Source organism: Rhinolophus hipposideros (assembly GCF_964194185.1).
Source record: "Rhinolophus hipposideros genome assembly, chromosome: 20".
NCBI lineage: Eukaryota > Metazoa > Chordata > Mammalia > Chiroptera > Rhinolophidae > Rhinolophus > Rhinolophus hipposideros.
This window is the reverse complement of record NC_138066.1, coordinates 10,067,365-10,087,899: the sequence shown is the minus strand read 5'-3', so window position 1 is coordinate 10,087,899 and position 20,535 is coordinate 10,067,365. Positions and strand designations below refer to the sequence as shown.

The 20,535-nt window shown below is 52.9% G+C and overlaps 1 protein-coding gene across 1 annotated transcript; it reads left to right on the top strand.

Moving 5' to 3' along the window:
* Positions 1-540: 540 nt before the first annotated feature.
* On the top strand, positions 541-12,728 carry GUCY2D (guanylate cyclase 2D, retinal; the record flags this gene model as incomplete). The annotated part of the gene is made up of 18 exons (XM_081028745.1): positions 541-1,285; positions 1,363-1,667; positions 3,722-4,073; positions 4,334-4,418; positions 4,678-4,780; positions 5,165-5,266; positions 6,838-6,918; positions 8,261-8,467; positions 8,570-8,726; positions 9,275-9,424; positions 10,069-10,217; positions 10,728-10,891; positions 10,987-11,179; positions 11,443-11,617; positions 11,874-11,972; positions 12,096-12,190; positions 12,328-12,413; positions 12,594-12,728. The coding sequence occupies 18 exons, from the start codon at positions 541-543 to the stop codon at positions 12,685-12,687; spliced, it is 3,342 nt and encodes a 1,113-aa protein (XP_080884871.1). The 3' UTR covers positions 12,688-12,728.
* Between the last annotated feature and the right edge of the window lie 7,807 nt (positions 12,729-20,535).

Genomic DNA, 20,535 nt, shown 5'->3' with positions numbered 1-20,535 from the left:
AGGGTGTCCCATCCTCCTCCAGCCCCTCCCTGCCTGATTAAGGGGCCCTAATCAGCTTTGGGAGATTAAGGGCTCCGGCCAGCTGTTACCCCTCCCCCCTGCCCCTCCTCAGCCTGGCCTGGGCTGCAAAGGAGACCTGTGGGAGGGCGTGTGACCCCTCACCCCGGCCTTGGGCCTGAGCCTCGGACTTTCCCGTGAGTGGCAAATGCACCTCCGCATGGATACGGGTCCCTTCTGCCTGGGATCGATCTAAGGAGGGGGTGGGCGTGTCTTCACTGACCCCCACTGACAGCTCTGACGAGGGGGAAGGGGGCAGACAACGGGATAACAGGAGGGGGGATACAGTGGGTTTCCAGGCCATGCTCTTGACCCCCATCTAGTCGGTCAAGCCTGAGGAGAGGGGTGTGGAAGTGGAGCTACACCATTGGTTAACTGGGCTTTGAGAAACTGGGAGTTGGGGAGAAAGCCCTGAGAGAGTTCTGGGGTGTGGGGTAGATTCATCTGCTCTCCCTGCGTTGTTTATGCTCTCAGAAGCCGGCAATGACCTTCTGCACCCTCCTAGCATGGCGCCTTCCGGACCGCCGTCTGGGCGCCCCGGAGTCGTGGGCTCCATCCCTGCACCGCCTGCCCCCGGCGCTGCCCGGGCCCCGGCCTAGGCTCCGGTTGCTGCTGCTGCTGCTGCTCCTCCTCCTCCTCCTGCCGCCTTCCGCCCTCTCCGCCGTATTCACAGTGGGGGTGCTGGGCCCCTGGACCTGCGACCCCATCTTCGCCCGTGCCCGCCCGGACCTGGCCGCCCGGCTGGCCGCCGCCCGCCTGAACCACGACCCGGCCATGGAAGGCGGTCCCCGCTTCGAGATCGCGCTGCTGCCGGAGCCGTGCCGGACGCCCGGCTCGCTGAAGGCGGTGTCCTCCGCGGTGGCCCGTGTCTCGGGTCTCGTGGGTCCGGTGAACCCTGCAGCCTGTCGGCTGGCGGAGCTACTAGCCCAAGAGGAGGGGGTCGCACTGGTGCCCTGGGGCTGCCCGGGGACACGGGTGGCGGGCGCGACGGCCCCCGCCGTGACGCCCGCAGCGGATGCCCTCTACGCCCTCCTTCGCGCGTTCCGCTGGGCACGCGTGGCCCTGGTCACCGCCCCCCAGGACCTGTGGGTAGAGGCGGGAGGCTCACTAGCAACGGCACTCAGGGCCCGGGGTCTGCCTGTTGCCCTGGTGACCGCCATGGAACACTCTGACCTGTCTGGAGCCCGGGCGGCCCTGAGAAGGGTCCAGGACGGGCCCAGAGTCAGAGGTAGGCTCCCGGTGGGGGGCGGGGAGGTCGGTTCGGACCGCAGCGGGCGGAGCAGCCAGCGGAATCTCTGTCCGCAGCAGTGATCATGGTGATGCATTCTGTGCTGCTGGGAGGCGAGGAGCAGCGCTGCCTACTGGAGGCTGCAGAGGAGCTGGGCCTGGCCGACGGTTCCCTGGTCTTCCTGCCTTTTGACACCCTCCACTACGCCTTGTCCCCAGGCCCGGAGGCCTTGGCCTTGCTGGCCAACAGCTCACAGCTTCGGAGGGCCCACGACGCGGTGCTCACCCTCACGCGCCACTGTCCCTCCGGAGGCAGCGTGCTGGACAGCCTGCGCAGAGCCCAACAACACCAGGAGCTGCCCCCTGACCTTAATCTGCAGCAGGTAGAAGAACCAGGGTGGAGAGAAGTGGGGAGGAAAGCCATACTAGAAGAAAGCAGAGGATAGCCAAAGAGAGGAGAGAAGGCTGGAAGCAATGGGAAGAGAAGCAAGTAGAGTCCATGGAATAAGGAGGATGGAGTCACTGGGAGAGAGGAGGACACCAATAGGGAGAGAATAACTAGTAGCTCTACCTGTTCTGGAGTTTTCTGGGTAATGTAGAGGCTCTGGTCTTGCTTGCGGCCCTTAGTGTATTGGGCTTGTTTCCAAAGAGACTGCAATGAGACCTCTCAAGCACAGCTCTAAGGAGTAAACTCTAATGAACTGTACACTACATCTTTTGCAGTCTACTTCAAAGTAAATTCACTTCCAGCACCACCACAACATAGTCTATAATAAACAGCCGGTGTTCTTAAAAGCGCAGGAAGGGGGGAGGATGCCCCACCCACCTCCATGCCCAGTTCGGAGGTGTTCCCACTGCGGCTTCATCTGGTGGTCTTAACTTTTTGAGAGCCTTGACATCTTGTGAGAAGCAGAAAGGTCCCTCCTAGGTGAATCCAGGGGCTTCCATAATCATTTAGATCCACAGCTTATTCCCCCCAAATCAGCTAACACCCAGGATTCCCTGAGAACCCAGAATCCCAGTTCAGACAATTTAGCTCCACTGCATTCATAAAAGAGGGGCTAGAAACCACTAAGATAGAAGGGAATTCAGATGTCAGTGGGCAGTAAACTAACCACTACAAAGGCCCTACTCAAAGAGTTGCACATGAGAGAGGGCTATGAGTCGTGTGTGTGTGTGTGTGTGTGTGTGTGTGTGTGTGTGTGTGTGTGAGAAATATTCCCCATCAATGCCCCTCATCTCCTCGAAGAGGATTCGGTAGCCAATGGGGAGAAAGGATGGGAATAGTCAATAAGAAGAGGAGAACAAGAGTTAGGAACAGTGGTGGGATGAAGGGCAGCTGGAGAAAAAGGGTGGAGAAAGTGGTGGAAAAAACCTTCAGTTCTCAGTAAGTACACAGCCTTCTACCTGTCTGCCCACATGAGACCCCTGGGAGTCACCCTTGATTCCTTTAACCCTTTCTGCCAAATCCAGACATCAAGTCCCGTCACTTTTACTTCCTAAAGGTTATTTGAATCCATCCACTTTCTCCATTGTCACTGCCACTGCCCTGGTTCAGGTCACAGCATCTCTGGCCCGAATCTTAAAACAAAATCTCCCAAATGGTCTCTGTTTCAACATTTAGGCCTTTTCCACCTAACAATCAGATTGAACTTCAGAAATCTGACAGTGTCACATCTCTGTTCAAAGCTTCCCAGTGGCTTCTTCTGCCCTAGGTACAGTAGATGCAGGTGTACTGTTCCCTCTCTCCTGCACCAACTTGCCCCCAGTCACTCATCCCCTGGGGGATGATTACTTCTTTTGAAAGCCTCCCCCTCCTCCCTGAGCCTGGGTTGGGGCTCTCTTTCCTGTCTCCACAGCTCAGTTACCTCTACCCTCACTCATTGCACTGCCTTGATTTCCATCTCCCACACCAGAGGAAAGACTCCCTGAGACAGGGACTCTATCCTTACCCCACTATATCCCTAATGCTTTACACAGTGCCTGACACTGTGAGAGATGGCTCTGGGAATAGGCTCGATGAGGCCTTGGGGAATGAAAAGAAGGGAAAATAGAAAATAGAAGCTAACCAAAAGATGGGAAAGAAGGCTTGTAGGTGAGTAGTAGGTAATAATATTAAAATTATATTCAGGGCAAACAACAGGAAAGGGAAGAGAGGATCTGTAGATCATGGAGAATTAGAATTAACCAATGGTGAAAAGAGCCTAAGAATCCTGAAAAGAGGGACGGTCAGTGGGGAAAAGAGTGAGGTAGCCAATGGGAGAGAGGAAGAGAGAGCCAATGGGGAGGGATATTGGTAACCACTAACTAGGAGGTGTGGAACAGCCAATACACGTAGGGCTTGAAGGGCCCAGTGAAAGGATAGGAGGACCAGTAAGTCTCTATTTATGGGCCGTGACTCGGAACCCTGCGCCCCCCCCCTTTTTTCCTTCCCCAGGTAGCCCCACTCTTTGGCACCATCTATGACTCAGTCTTCTTGTTGGCGGGGGCCGTGGCAAGAGCTCGGGCTACTGTAGGTGGCAGCTGGGTGTCTGGAGCAGCAGTGGCCCGCCATGTCCAGGATACCCAGGTCCCGGGCTTCTGCCGGGCCCTGGGAGGAGCCGAGGAGGCCCCGTTTGTGCTGCTGGACACAGATGAGGCGGGGGACCAGCTGTTCGCCACATACATGCTGGACCCCACCCAGGGTTCCCTCCGCTCCGCTGGGGCCCCGGTGCATTTCCCTAGAGGGGGAAAGGGGCCTGGGCCTGACCCCTCTTGCTGGTTTGACCCAGACATCATCTGCAATGGAGGTGAGGGCAAACACCCTAGCCCCCACTGGGACAGTCACCATGGACCCTCCACAAAGTGGTGAAAGAGAATGAACTCTCCCTTTCTAGCATTCCCAGATGCTCCCCTTTGCAGAACCCATGACCTTTTTCTAGATCCCTTTCTCCGCTCCCATCCCCCTTTCCTGGAGCCTCCAGGATTTGACATGACTGCCTACCTCCTTAGAAAGGGTGCCTCCTCTCCACCACAGTCCTCAGCATCACTCTTCTCACTGCCCCTCTAGGAGTGGAGCCTGGCCTCGTCTTTATTGGCTTCCTCCTGGTGGTTGGGATGGGGCTGACAGGGGCCTTCCTGGCCCATTATGTGAGGTGAGTAGGGAAGTAAGGTAAGTAGATGAGCTTGGCTCTCTACCTGCCAGAAATGCTAAGACAGCACACTGGGTCCACTCAAGATAGAAGAGAGAATTTTTTTGGAAGGGGTTAGGGGAAAGGGTGCTAGAGGGCTGGTGAAGTCCCAGAGGATGTCTGGTTTGGGATGGCTGCCCTCCCCTGAGCCAACATTATCCCTTGCTGGCTTCCTCTCATGACCGTGGTCCCCTTTGTGGAAATGACTTCTTTCCCCTACCAGGCAACGGCTACTTCACATCCAAATGGTCTCAGGCCCCAACAAGATCATCCTGACTCTGGACGACATCACCTTTCTCCCCCCACAAGGGAGTACCTCTCGAAAGGTGGGAGAGACAGGGAGCTGTTCTCCCCTGTATATCTGGTCCCCTGCCTGGGTCAGCTCTCACCACAGCCCCGCCTAAAGGCAGTCTGGTTTCTGCCCTTCCCCTGTCCCAGGTCTGAGGTCTGGAGATCAGCGCCCTTATGTGTGCAATGAGGGTAACAGCCCCTGTCCTGGCTGCTTTCCTTGGGGCAGTTGACGCTCCAACCAGAAAATGAGTAGGTTTGTTTTGTAAACTGCAAAGTGCTGTATGCTTGGGAAGTAATGTCACTATCACCTTCCCTAATTAAGGTTTCTCCCCCTCCTCTCTTGAATCCCCAGAACTCTGCCTGACTTCAACCCACGACTGAGTATATTTTGACCCCTTGCATTGCCCTCTACCCTCCAGGTGGCCCAGGGCAGTCGGTCGAGTCTGGCTGCCCGCAGTGTGTCAGACATTCGCAGCGTCCCCAGCCAGTCCCCGGATAGCTCCAACATTGGCCTCTATGAGGTGAGCCTGACCCCCAACGAGGCAGAGCTCTATTTCTGCAGTCATGTCATATCCTGCTGTCACCGGGAAATGGGGATAGGAGTCTAGAACAGGATATAGGGAGAGGTCATAGATTTCTCAAAGGGGAGCATCGGCAGTTCTTCCTGCCCCAAGATTTTCCCTTAGCCATTATCCAGGTGAGGGCTCCCCAAAGGCTAATCTCAGTGGCCCAGAGGCTGGAGGCCTGACTGGTGGGAACTGTGCTGGGATGCAGCCTGGTGTGGCCAATGAAACCATTCCCCACCCTGTTGGGAGCCCCGGCCCTGTCCTCTCAGTGATAAGCTTCAGGTTACTGAAGGGCACAGGCCTCCCTGGAAACGTTGGGGCAGAGGGACATCTGGGATGTTCCTGGTCCCAAAAAAGACATTTCTAGAATGTGGATTATTCAGCATGGGGAGTTTCCAGATGGGGCTACACCTGACTCAAGCCAGATCCATGTCTTGGCCCCACCCAGCACTTCCACCCAATTCCAACCAGACTCAGGAAAAGCAAGCCTTACAGGGGAAAAAGAAAGTCATAAAAGGGCATGAGGACATTAACTATGGGGTCAGCAAATCTGAATGTGGTGGGATTGGTGGGAGATAATGAGAACAAATTCAGGGAGAGCTGAGAGAGAGAGCTCAGCTAATCAAGAGGGGAGAGGATATTTAGAGCTCCTGGGTGTCAGGTCACAGAGAGAATGCAGAGACTCTTAGTATGTCACGAAGCGGCCATTATAGCCATTTCTGAGAAGCACTATTGTCATTTTGGGAAGGTTGTTCTTCCCTATATGGGACTACCCTGTGCCTTGAAGAATGTTTAGTGTCACCTATCTCTGGCCCTGTTTACTAAACATAGCCCCCAGTTTTGTGACAATTAAAAATGTCTCCACGTTTATTTCCAAATACTTTTTAGGGGTCAGTATCAAACCCCCAAATTCTCTTCTCATCCAAATCCCTTATCAATAGACAAAGCCAGCTACAAGGACTAGGGCAAAATAAAAATTAAAGGCCCCTTGTTCATTCAAGATGACAACAGCGGATCATTGAACCAAGTTCAGGCCCTTCTAAGCATGGGGCCCTGTGTGACTGCACAGGTTGTATACCAATGAGACAGCCCTGCCAACAGCTGAGGACAATGAGGCCCATAGCCTGGAGGGGAGCTGCCTTTACTTCATATTTAGTCTATAATAAAGCCTGATCTACCCAGACTCCTGACTCCCAGCACAGTGCTCCCTCATTGCAAGATAGTGGTGAGGGCTGTGATTTCAATGACATTTGTGGTGGTAATGGCTTGCTTAATAGGGTTGTTGATGAACATATCTGGGGTGGTGAGGACAGCCATTCAGGCCTTCTGCATCTCTTACCTAGGGGTGGGCTCTACCCAGCTAGCTGTGAAGTGGACTGGCAGACATCAAGCCCCTGGCTCCTGACGCTCTTTGTCACATGGAAGATGTGTTCTGGGGAAATGCACCAGTGGAAAAGGGGGCTCTAGGGCTCTTCCCATTATGGGATTTCAAGAAACTGAGTTCACTACTCCCATCTCTGCTCCAGGGAGACTGGGTTTGGCTGAAGAGATTCCCAGGGGATCAGCACATAGCTATCCGCCCAGCAACCAAGACAGCTTTCTCCAAGGTGAGAGTTGGGCCCATGATGGGGTGTGGATTGGCCATGATTTCTCCCTCCTTGCCTTCTCTTTTCAGCTGGGTACAGAGGTAGGCCCCAATGTGGTTGGGGTTTCAGTGAAGTGTCCTCTCCTCTCTAATGCAGGTTCCCAATATGATCTCTCATAATATTAGTTCTTTCCTTTATGTGCTTGCCATAATTTGCAATTGTATGTTCATCTGTGTGCTTGATTATTTCTTATCTGTCCCCCTCACTAAACTGTAAGTTGAGCAAGGGCTTCCCTTGCCCCCTCCATTGTATTTCCAGCATCCATCACAGTGTCTGGAACGTTAGAAAGACTCAATAGAGTGTTTGTTGGGTAAATGATAGAAAGTAAAAAATGAGTTTCTAGTTCTGCCGGGCCATTCATGCAGAATGGCATGGTTGATGCGTACTGAGTGAAGTGAAAAGTTGGCAAGGAGGCTATAAACTGGCTCATTCTTGTCCTTCCAACCTTAATGCCCCCCTTACCCCTAACGCCATAGAGCCTTGGCCCAGCCTCCTTCCGTGACGTCTCCAGAGAAGCTCTTGGTCATAGCTGCAGAATGACTTAAGTGGACTACCTGTGTGGGTCAACGGACTAAATCACCTTTTACCAGCAAACATTTAAGATGAAAAGAAGCCTCTTATTGAACCGAAGGAATGCTAGAAAAGGCACCAGTCACCTGCTAGCGCCCATTTTCCCAGCATGCCCAGATAGTAAGGGCCTCTGTCCTGTGGAGTGGGTGTGGCTTTGTTGATGGCTCTCTGGGACCACAGCTTGACTACTCAATCCCTACTTCCTGAACTTGGGGAAGGTGGAAGTCTCAAACATAGCTGGCACGATGATATAACCAAGCAAAGCAGCCGTGGGCCAACTTACCAGCATAAGCCATTCCTGGTGTTTTCTGAAAGCAGTGCAGCTTCTCCCTGGTTCTCACCCCAAAGGCTGTTACATCAGAAGGGGAGGGTGGTGGTGCCAGGGGGTTCTCCTACATGAGTTGTTTTTCCTTAAGATTGGGGCAGTTCAAAGTCGGATGGTTAATAAATCAAAACCTGCTTGGGTCCTGATGACCAGTGCAAGGGTATCTTTTCATTCATAACTTTAAACTAAACCACACTCAGTATCTGAGCAGTGGCCTTTGACGATGTTGTCTTTTCCAGAGAAAGAAGTAATCTGTAGAAGAAAGCCCCCCTACATGCCCATTCACCATTTGTATCCATTCACCATTTGTATCCCACCTTCCGAGTTTGGATACTCAAAAACAGACCTGAGCCTCCTCCCCACCTTGCTCCCAGGGCAGAAAATGCCTGTTCACTTTCCGCCTCTCAGCTCCGGGAGCTCCGCCACGAGAACATAGCCCTCTACCTGGGGCTCTTCCTGGCTGGAAGAGCTGACAGCACCGCAGCCCCCAGAGAAGGCATGCTGGCTGTGGTCTCAGAGCATTGTGCCCGCGGCTCCCTCCACGACCTCCTCGCCCAGAGAGACATAAAGCTGGACTGGATGTTCAAGTCCTCCCTCCTACTGGACCTCATCAAGGTGTGGGGGATAGGAGATGGAAACAGGCGGGGGAGAGGGGTGCGGGGAGCAGACGGCAGGGGAACCGCGGGCTGAGGTTGCCTCTTACCCCACCCTTACCAGGGAATGAGGTATCTGCACCATCGAGGCGTGGCCCATGGGCGACTTAAGTCACGGAACTGCGTGGTGGACGGAAGGTTCGTGCTTAAAGTCACGGACCACGGCCACGGGCGACTGCTGGAAGCCCAGAGGGTGTTACCAGAGCCTCCCAGCGCGGAGGGTAGGATTCCCCGGCTGCCTCCGGCGCAGACGAGCGTCACCCGGGATCCTCATTATTTCAAGGGCCCTTTCTTCCCTCCCTCCCTCCGCCCTCGCATTCTCTCCACTTCACACCCATTGGACGTGACTCCTGCTACCGAAAAGGTTTTGTGACCTCTGAGATGAGGAGGGCGGACTGTGTAACCGGGAGGCGGGGGCTTTGTGAGGGGGCGGGACTTGTGCCTGAGCGGCGGAGCTCCTGCCCATGCGACTGTCTGCTCTATGGGGGGCTTTGCCTAAGGGCGGGGCTTGTGTCCAAGAGGCGGAGTTTTCTCTGGGCACAGCTTTGTCTAAAGGGCGGGGCCTATTTGTGCGAACTGGGCTTTTTCTGAGACCCGCTTTTGGTTTTTGGTAGTTTCCTCTGGGGATAGCGGCAGGCAGCAGGGCCAGACTCCGGCTGGGGGGTTGGGAGTGGGTACGAGCCTGTGCTTTCTGGTGAAGGTGATGCGGGGTCTGTCCCCAGCTTCCCCAAGGCCCTCCGTATGCCCACGCCCTCTTTCCCGTCCCCAGACCAGCTCTGGACAGCCCCGGAGCTGCTTCGGGACCCAGCCCTGGAGCGCCGGGGAACGCTGGCAGGCGATGTCTTTAGCCTGGGCATCATCATGCAGGAGGTCGTGTGCCGCAGCGCCCCCTACGCAATGCTGGAGCTGACGCCGGAGGGTATGGCCGTCCCTACCGTGGCGTTTGGGCTACAAAGGCACCCTGCTGTTAGGCGGAGCCTGGCCAGACTCAGCCTCGCTCCTTTCCCTAAAGTCCAGTTCTGAGACTTGTGGGCCTCCCTTAAAGATGGGGTCTGAAGAGTCAGGGCAGTGGAAAGCCAAGGATCAGGATTGGAGGGGGAGGCTCTTAGGCACGTAGACCTCCTCAGTGGTTTCCTCTGTCCAGATCCTGGACTTCAACACGCTCCACCAATCGATGGAACAGTCTCTTCTCTGGTTCTTCGGGGCCCCAGAGAGGCAGCAGGGTGGGGGGAAGGGGAGAAGAGAACCGTTGGATATGGACCAAATCCATATTACTTATCATATAGGACTCAGCAAGCTGCTTGATCACCCTAACCCTTATTTTTCTTATGTGTAATAAATGTTCGTCTCTGCCTGTCACCTCTTACTGCTCCCTGCCCCCCAGGATTCAGGGTTCCCTTATTTCTCCCAGTAACTCCCTTCCGCACACTTCCCCAACTACCGTAGCTCTGATTTAAAGGACCCGTTTCCATTCCCCCCATCTTGGGCTTCAACAGTCAGGTCAGAGTCAGAGGTGGCTTCTGTTCTGGCACACTCCCACTCATGGCTCCCTCATGCCTCCAGAAGTGGTGCAGAGAGTGCAGAGCCCCCCTCCGCCGTGCCGGCCCTTGGTTACCATGGACCAGGCACCCATGGAGTGCATCCAGTTGATGAAACAGTGCTGGGCAGAGCAGCCGGACCTTCGGCCCTCCATGGACCGCATCTTCGACCTGGTTAGGGGCTGGGATTGGACGAGGGCTGGGCTGGCCACTTATCAGCAATCTAGGGACGTTTCAGAAAGGCAGGCTGGCAGGATTTCTGATCTTCCATTCTTCTTGCTAAGGGGTAATCTGAGGACCAAGGGGGGACAGAGTTAGAACAGGAGACTGTGGAGGCCTTTGGAGTGGGAGATGGAGCTCTGGGTGGGAGAAATATCTAATTCAACTCAACATTTATTGAGAACCAAGTATGTGCTTGGCCTAGTGTAGCAGAAAGACCCTTGGCCCGGGAGGACAAAGGCTGCGTTGGTTCCAGTGCCCTGTCAAGTACTAGCTGAGTACAGCTGACCTTGTGGAACCCCCATTTCCTGTGTGCCTGCTAATAATATATGAAAACCTGGGGGCTGGGCACTGATGAGTTGAAGATGAATGGGTGGGGGAGAGAATCAGGCATAATACAGACCCATGAGAGGAGCATGGCAGCCCAGGTCCTCAGCAGCCCCACCAGCTTCTTCCTACTACTAGTTCAAGAGCATCAACAAGGGCCGGAAGACCAACATCATTGACTCGATGCTGCGAATGCTAGAGCAGTACTCCAGTAACCTGGAAGACCTGATTCGCGAGCGCACGGAGGAGCTGGAGCTGGAAAAGCAGAAGACAGACCAACTGCTCACGCAGATGCTGCCTCCGTGTGTGCCAATGGGGAGAGCTGCGTGGGGAGGGCAGCTGCAATCCAACCAGACTGGGGTGGCCTCCGGGTAATCTCACCACCTGCCATCCCTAGGTCGGTGGCTGAGGCTCTGAAGATGGGGACACCTGTGGAGCCCGAGTATTTTGAGGAGGTGACTCTGTACTTCAGTGACATCGTGGGCTTCACCACCATCTCAGCCATGAGTGAGCCCATCGAAGTAGTGGACCTGCTCAATGACCTTTACACACTCTTTGATGCCATCATTGGCTCCCATGATGTGTACAAGGTGGGGTGTGTAGAGGACAAACCCTCCTTGGGGTTCACCAGCCTCTAGCCCAGCCCTTCCTGCTCAGCCCCCAGGCCACCAGCCCAGTCCTCTTTTCCAGCCCTCCTGTCCCTTATCTCTTGTGTCAGTCCCCAGCTCAGTCCCCCAACTGGAACATTCCCCAGGATATATACACTAAACGCAGTTTAGTTCTCCTGACAAGGGACAATCACGTTGGGGGAGTGGGGTGCTCAGTACTGAATTCGTACAACCCCTTTTCTCAGGTGGAGACAATTGGGGACGCCTATATGGTGGCCTCTGGGCTGCCCCAGCGGAATGGGCAGCGGCACGCAGCAGAGATTGCCAACATGGCACTGGACATCCTTAGCGCTGTGGGCTCCTTCCGCATGCGCCACATGCCTGATATGTCCGTTCGTATCCGCATTGGCCTGCACTCGGGTAACTCCCCACACCCACCCCCCCACCCCGGGCCCAGCTCCAGATTTCCCAGATAGAAGGCTAACTCGGGGTTGGGGAGGAGGGGATGGACGGCTTGTTAAGCCACCACTGCATACCAGGCACTCCGCTGTAATTAAGAGGGTACGTTTAAAGAGTGTCTTTGAGGAGCAGGTAGAGATTATGGGGTGCTAAAACCACCCAGCCACCAGCTTCAGCCCCGGCCGGGCCAGCCCGCCAAGCCAACGCTTCCCCACAGGCCCGTGCGTGGCGGGAGTGGTGGGCCTCACCATGCCGCGGTACTGCCTGTTTGGGGACACGGTCAACACAGCCTCGCGCATGGAGTCCACAGGGCTGCGTGAGTGTGAAGGGGTTGGGAGAGACTGGGGGAGGTAGGCCGACATAGGGGCCCAGGGAGGGAACGGCAGGGAGGGGACCCGGGAGGTGATCCCGGAGCTCACGGCATCCCCTGTCGCCCCAGCTTACCGCATCCACGTGAACAGGAGCACAGTACGGATCCTCCGCGCGCTAGATGAGGGCTTCCAGACTGAGGTGCGAGGCCGCACGGAGCTGAAGGTGAGGCCGGCACGCCCCCTCTTTGGCGCGGGCTGGGAGACAGACTGCAAGCCGGACCCGGGTTCCACCTAGACGTCCAGATCCACCCACCCTCACCCCAGCACTCCTAAGTCCTCCCCTTCACCGTGTCTTCCCAGGGCAAGGGCACAGAGGAAACGTACTGGCTGGTGGGCAGACAGGGCTTCAACAAGCCCATTCCTAAACCACCTGACCTGCAACCGGGGTGAGGAGCCGGCCTCTGTGGGCGGGACGAGTTACGAGGGATGGGTGCAGGCGGATGGGCCCTTCTCCCTGCCTTCCTCCCGGTACCTGACCCCGCCCAGCCGTGAAGTAGCGAGGACCTGGGCTCTGCCCTCCCTCGCCCCCATTCTGGATCCCTGAGGCCACTTCCCTCTCCCCGCAGGGCCAGCAACCACGGCATCAACCTCCAGGAGATCCCCCTCGAGCGGCGCCAAAAGCTGGAGAAGGCGAGGCCGGGCCAGTTCCCCAGAAAGTGAGGCCCGGCTGAGACAGGTGCCGCCCCTCAGCTCCCACGCCCAGCTGCCAATCTAACCCCCAGACTCGGGGGCTACATACCTCTGGAAGATGCTTTCAGGGGTACAGGCGCCTCTTCCCAAGCCTAAGGGCTAGACCTGCCTGCAGAATTTCCCACCCAAGCCATATGTCCCGGTTACTCTCTGACTTAGTGAGTCCAGGCTTTTTCCTAAACCCAAAGACTTTTCCTGGTAGAAAAGCACCAGTCACAAGGATTCTGGTTTGGTAGGTCTGGAGTGGTCCAGGAATTCAGACTTGGGAACCGCTATAACCTGGACCTTCTGTGACTTCTCCTCTGACCCCCACTGCATTAACCCCCTCCCCGAGAGGCCGTACACAGCACAAGAGACAGAACTCTAGGGGGCAGCATTTACCAGAAGATAAGATGTCTGCTGCCCCTAGAGTTGTGTTAGAGCAGAAACCCTAATGTCCTCTACCCTCTTTCAAGAAACTGATCCATGACTGGCCCCTTCCTAGGTGAATCCCCATAACTCCTTTCCACGGTTTCTATCTGAGACACTCCTCTTTCTCAGGATTATTCCAGAAGGTCCTCTTCCTGAAAGTTGCTGCTATAGGTGACCAAAATTTGGCTAATACCAGTGGCTTCTGTACAGCTTTGCTTCAAAGGATTCTGGGCCTTCACAAGAGCTGGTTGCAAACCAGTCGTGTGACCTTGGGAAAGTCTCATGCTCTCTCTGGGCTTGGGTTCCCCTCCGTGGTGAAATGAGGAGTGGCCTAGGTGGTTTCCACACCCCCTGGCTCTGACAGCTGGGCTTCAGAATGGTTGGCATTGGGATATGGGGCACTGGGCTGGTGACCTCCAGCCCCAGTGATCCTGAGCCCATCAGGGGATGTTGAGTGGGGGATTCTCCACCTCCCAGAGCCTCTAAAGGCCCCAGAAAGGAGGATCTGGGATTTGATGCCCCAACCCCAGAAGAGGTGGAGGCCTCCTATTCCAACAGAGGGTTTGTTTTGTCATTTGGCCTAAGGATTCAAGGGCTTCTGTTTAGCTTCAAGCTTTTGTCCCATCTCCATCGCCCACCGGTCAGAAATTGGCTCCTTCAGCTGAGCATAACCACGAAATGCCCAAGTGCAGAGAAAAGCTTGCTTCAGGGCTTTGGGGAAAGGAAGGGAAACAAACTGCACCAAACCTTTACTGATCAGAACACCCAAGGGATAGTGTATTCATTGTTTAACTGGGAGCTGCTGAGCAGGCAGTTGGACAAAAATCCTCTCTGCTTAGATCTTTGCAGCAAGTGTCAACCCCCATTCTGGTAAGTTCCAAACTGAAGTTTCTTTTGTGTAACTCCAGAGCTTGGGCCTTGGCATGTTTGACTGGGTGTCCTTCCGCATTGCTGCAGACCATGGTAGAAGTTAGTAGAAGCTGCAATCTTGCAGGCTGCCACTATGGGTAGTAAGCGTCCAGATTCTGGAGGTGTTACAAGCAGAACTGGAGACATAATTGACCAAGGACATACAATCAGAGGGAATTCCTAGGAGGAAGAATGAAATCCTCACTATACAAAGTGTGTGGTTGGTGGGCCAGCAGCAACGACATCACCTGGGAGCTTGTTAGAAATGCAGAATCTCAGGCCCAGACCTATTGACTAAGAATCTGATCTTTAACAAGTTCCCTCAGAGTATTTATATGCACATTAAAGTTTTGGGGGGAAAATAAAATAAAATAAAGTTTTTGAATCACGGGAAGAACTATAGGATCCCTAAAATCTCAGAATCTCTAAGATTTCATAAAAACCAGGCCAGAAACTAGCCCTGAGACTTGTTCTTTTTGGTCTATGGGGTGATTTTGTTTTTGTATTGAGCTAACATTTAAAAATCAAGAGATACCACATTTAAAAAATGTATACCAAATTTTCCTTTCTCTGAAATCAAAACCACTTCACAGGGGCAACTGCTGACTTTCTGCTGGAGCTAAAGAGTGACTCTCCCCTCTCTCTAGGGCTTCATTCTTCATTTCTCACACTCCCCACTACTCCCTGAGGACTCCGAGACACCAAGATTGTCTAAACATCTCTTATGTATCTGTCCAGCACCTGTAGGCATTTGAGCTCAGGACTCCTGGAGTAGCTAATGTTAGGAGTGCAAGGGCTCCTGGAAGTTGCTTTACCTGATTTGTGAAATCCTTGAAATCCACAAGCATAGTGGTCTTTTCCTCCTTCCTAAAGGTAGAGAAAATGTATGAGAAATCTAAAATTCAGCACTTGTAGGTTCTGGTTACCTAAGGTGGTTCTTCTATAGTGAGTAGTTTAGTACACTTAAAAAAACATTTTTAAATTGAGTTTAGAGATGATTAAAGATTTTTTAAAAAACCCTAATTCACACACAAAATATTTTCAAATTATGTATATATTTATATAAGCATCTCTCTTCAGATTTTCTCTGTACTTAGGTCCCAGGGATTGAGGGCAGACTCTGCATTGCTGGTGCCAGACCTGACAGTGTGGATATAGGTCTTATTCCTCTACCTCTTCCCTCCCTCCACACCTCACCCCTTCCCTCTCCTTCCCTCCCTCTTGCCTGTGAAGGGCCTGGGGTGGTTAATGGCCAATGATTCAGGAGAGTCTCAGGGAAGAGTCAACTGGGACTGGGTGCATGGGGATTAGTGTGGAAAGCTGGGGCAGGGCCCCACCCAGAGGAGGATGAGCTGGAGCCCAAACCCATTTTGGGGTAGAGGTGGGGTAGGCAGGGCTAAGCAGGTCCCTTCCCACTCTCAACTCAGCCTTGTTACCAAGCCTGTCTCAAAGGAGCAGAGGTGATGGGGGGAGGAGTCTGGTAGAGAAGAGTCCTGTTCTCCTCCCCAGATAGGACAAGTCAGGGACCACCGACCCCAGAGCTCATAGAACTAATGGAAGAAGAAAAGGGGAAAAAATAAGCCTCAGACACCTCACTGTCCCTCAGGCTCCTTCTTTCTCTGTCCCTGTCTCTCCCTCTCTCACCCTCCCTGTCTCTCTGCCACTAGTGTTCTCTTTTTTCTGTCTCTAGTGTCCTCTCTCTGCCTGGCAGTTTCTCCCTGCCTTTTCTACAGTTCGTCCATTTCTGCAGAACCATTTTTCCTGGGCGCAGTAAATATCCTAGAGCCCTGCTATCCTCTGACTGGAGTCCTCCACCTACTCCCCCTTGTTGTTTCTGGTACCCGGGCAACTCCTAGCCCAGAGAGCACCTGGCTTGGTCATTAGGCACTCCCCACCTTCAGATGGGTTTACACTACCTCTGCCAGCTGGCCTGTGCCAGGAGCCCACACTTGTGGCTGTCCTCGCGTTGGGGATGGCTCTGTAGCCAGGACCAGTGATGGCACCTCCCACAGCTGCTGCTTCAATCCCTTAGCTAGGATTCCACACCAGGTCCCAAGGCTCACCTGGCGCCTTTTCTCTGTGCTGCTCCCTAGGATCTGGGCCCTGCTCCCCACCCCCACCTGCAGTGGGAGGATCTGTGATGTTGAGGATCTGTGATGTTGAATTATGGGGCTGTGTTCGGTGGGACCTTCTGGTTGTGCCCTGTGGACACCAGGCAGTGTGCTGTGGTGTTAGGTCCCGGGAGGGTAGGGGCTGAAATAAAGCTTTGCTTTCTTCCATTTCGTGGTGTGTAGTCCTTGCGGCCTGGGTGATCGGAACCCCCTATTCCTGGAAGGTTCAGGGAGGGGCTTCAGAGGGGGGTGAACCCTAGAGATGATTTAGGCAGGAGGAGGTGAGCTGGGGCCAACGACGCCCCAGAAGCTCCTCTGCTCAGGGGGTCTGCTCTGAGGGGCTAAACAGGGAAGCCTCAGGCCTTTTAGGCTCTAGAAAATACCAGGGTCTCTGAGGCTGGAAATGGGTGGCATGGCCTCATCCCTTGGCTGTAGGCAGGAGAGAGGAAGGAAGAAAAGGTCAGAGCTTGTTAATGACTCATGACCTATGGAAACCACAGACCAAGACTAAAGGAACAAGGTTCCCAAATGGAGACATTAAGGTCCATTGGTCTCTGGGAAGGACCTCACCAGCAACCCACATTCCACCTCTAACCCTTCAAGAGCCAGCCATAGGGGCATTAGAGCAGGACAGACTATCCCAAAACCATCAATGGGTGACCAGCCCACTGGTCATCCATTTTCTTTGAGCCTAGCTGTCCCTGCTTCAGGCCCAATGTTTCTAACATGATGACTCATAATGGACGTCAGTTATTTTGCCTTCCCAATATCTATCCTGTTCAGTGGACAACCATCGCTGGCCCATTATCAGTCCCTATGGAACCGGGTGAAATGACCTCAGACCTCCCCTTCCTGACCAATCATTCCATCCCTCTAGCAGCAGGGATTGCTTCAAGGACAGGTGGATAACCTGGGCCAGGCAAAATAGGCTCAGTGCTGAGATTTTGCTGGAAGCCAGGTGAAAAGTTGCCTGTTTTCTCTGGGGTTGCTAAGAGGATAGGATGCCGGGTCATCTTGTCACCACAAAGACAAGGAGCAGAACTGAAAGATGGGCAGAGACTAAGTCTGTTGCTACTGTTTGAGCCTACAGCCAGATCCACCTGTTCGAGTACCACAGGCTAGCAAGTTGTTTTCTTTGCTTAAGTCAGATGGAATTGGTCTCTTGTTGTTTGCAGTCTAAATTGTCCTGACAGACACCCTCAAAAAGATTATGGAATGCGTGGGGGTTAGACTGGTTTAACAGGAAAGAAAAGAGGAAATCGCGGCTTGGGAAGGAGGAGGAGAGTGAAGGATGAATGATGGAGAAAAGACAGTCTTCAAACTGTGACTCCACCAAGAACCAGCCTGGAACCTTCCCCTGTGGTGTGACTGTTCCTGGAAAGTCTATTTATGGAGTACTTAACCCTGGGAAAGGTTAGGACCTGGGGTGAGAAGGTGCACAGAGCCTTGTAGAAAAGCACTTTCGTGCTGACACAACATTTAGAAGGTGGAGGAATGGTTCAGGTCTTGCCTCAGAGGAGATGCCAATGATAGTAAGGTTGGTCTCTAAGTTCGGCAGCACTGGCTGTCAACATCTTTATGTGTTAAGTGTCTAGATTTTGACAGGGAGGTTAAGGGTGGAGCAGATGGCTCATCCCCACACACTCTAATCCTTTAATTCTCACACAACCATTTTGCACACATGAAAACTGAGGTCTCCAGCAGTGAAAGGACTTGTCAAAAACTGAATGTCTGGCAAACCTTGGGATCAGGAAGCAAACCCAATAGTTCAGATCTGGGCCTCAGGTGCCTCTCAAGGGTGCTCTGGAGATATTTATCTTACATGCAGTCCAGCTTCATGCTGCCTTGATTGTTTTCTGCAAGAGTGCAATTTAAACTCCACACCAACATCTGTGTAATCAGATTATGAAAGAGTTTTGACTTGGTGGGATATGAACACGAACACATTTTACATTTTTCCAATCAATGCCTTCAAAACTGTAGTCCAGTTGAAAACTTTAATCTCCTATCTGCTCTAAATGTCTGCTCCTCATCACACCTATCAGGGACCTGAGGGCAGTGAGGAGTGAATGTCTGCTCCTTTCCTCCTCCCCCAACTCCATGGTCAGAAAATGAGGGACATAGGGGCATAATTTGATCTTGGGAAGTCTGCCTCCTCATTCTTTGAGTGAGGAATGATACGGGGCTTCTCACTATAAAAACTTTAAATCACCTTTTCCCTGGTGTCTTAGCTCCCTAACCCCTGGTTGTAATCATTTTTCAAATCACTTTCTTAATCATCAATGATAGATTGTTTTTAACGTGAATCATAGAAATCTCCTACCTGCTGCGTTAGATAATTACCCCAGAACTTGTGATTTATTCTTGTTGATGATAGTCACTGTAGCACAGCATTCTTATCAGACCTAGGTTCACCCAGGGTGAACAATAACTAAATGACCAGTTAAACCAGAAGAAAGGCCACAGACTCCATGAAGCCAAACAGACTTTCCATCACGCAGTCACCCTGCATCAATGGCTTTGAGTCCTGCTTCTTGGGCCAACACTTTTAACTCTATGAACTAAAATGTATCTCTCCTCATCTAGGGGCCATTAGGATACAAGTGATACCTCACCAAGACTTCCAGTACATTCCAACCACAGAGGTCAACATGGTCCTCCAGGCAGACCTCGAGACCCCTTCCCCTCATCTAAGATCAGATAGGGCAAGAGTCCCATGAATCCTCAATAGGCAGGGACAACGGCCACATTCAGCAGGAAGCAGATACAGAAGAGGAGATCTCCTGTCCTTCAACCTCTCATAGAGATTTATGGCGATCACGTCTCTCAAGGGGGACATAAGGCAGGCAGTTAGAGAAAGGAATTGGGTCTCTGAGATGCCTGGATACGTCAGGTAACATTCCTGCACATCCAACATGGCCTATGAGAAATAACCATCCAAAAGACCTCCTCTCTCCACCCAAACTTTCCCTTGTTTACCATAACCATTAGCCATTATAAGGAAATTTAAGAATACAAAATACCTAACTAGATTAGACCAGTCACTCACACCTGCACAGTAAAAGCTACAATGACCTTCATCTCACCTTAGCCTCATTACACCATCATTATAATATCATACATATGCTCAGAAGTTTATTAATATCATTATAACAGACTGAATTCTGGGAAGGAACATGCGCAGTCTAAAAAGATGAGGTAATAGCCTCTTGTCAGTCACAGGTATCAATCAAATAGCCCCACAATTAGAGAGGAGTAACCTATTGTAGAAAAAAAGGGATTAAAAACCACGAAGACCTCCTTAGTCAGGACCCTTGAGTCACTCCCTTATGCGTGGGCCCACTCCCACCTCTTTGGAGTATATTTTCGCTTCTAATAAACTGCTCTTTCACCACTGTATTACTGTGTCTCGTTCAATTCTTTCCTCGAGATGCCAAGAACCTGGACACCGTGCTGAGAAGGGCCTGCTCTCCAGTAACAGGAACACAGCAGAAGCTTAACTGGTCGCCACTGAGGAAGTTTTTCTCATCTCTCTGACATCGGCTGGGGGTGAGGAATAAGGAGGAGGTCCCTGACCACATGGGCATGTACAGAGATGGGTTCACTATGAAGCGAAAAGTTGAAACTTCATGGTCTTTCACCTGCATAAGCCCCTATCCAAGCCCCCCAGCCATTTTTTTTTTCCTTAGCGGTTCTTCAAAATTGGAAAAGCTTTGACCCTCACAACATTTGGATCTATCCTGGATATGGTCCCCCAGGGGTTAGGGTTCAGCTACTCCCCAATCTTCTTCATCACTAGACCCCTTTAAAAGCAGCAGCCATGTCTTTCTTTAGCCCAACAGTGGCAGGCACCCCCATGCGCTTTTCTGGGTACAGCAGCCCCTGTGTGTCCCATGGCTGCCTGGGAATCCCGGGCAGAAACACCCTTCCCCCACCCCACCCCGGTTCAGTTTGCCCTCTGACCTCCATCCTCCTTCAAGAGGAACTACAAGAACTGTCCTCTTCCCCACCTTCTCAGGACAAAGGGGACTGGGCTGGCGGCTACCACTACCTTCTTCCCAGGACCGTACGTTGTGACTGCTTTCTGTGTTCTGCAGCCCAGCTCCAACCATCTAGCCATGAGATGCCCATCTCCCACCTTCAAAGGCACCTCCAGTCTCTATAAATAATTCTTCCAGAGAAGTTGGCGTTTGCTGTGGGTAGCCCACAGCCCAGATGCCGTATTCCACCAGTTCCTACTCTCTCCCTCCCCCACAAGTGGCTTGGGGACTAGGAAGTGGGAGTTTAGATCATGTCAGAGCCAGTTGCACAAACTCTCAGAATGCCTTTGGGATGAGGGTCAGGTGGGAGTGGCTGAGCCGTTTATTGACTTCATTAGAATGTGGAG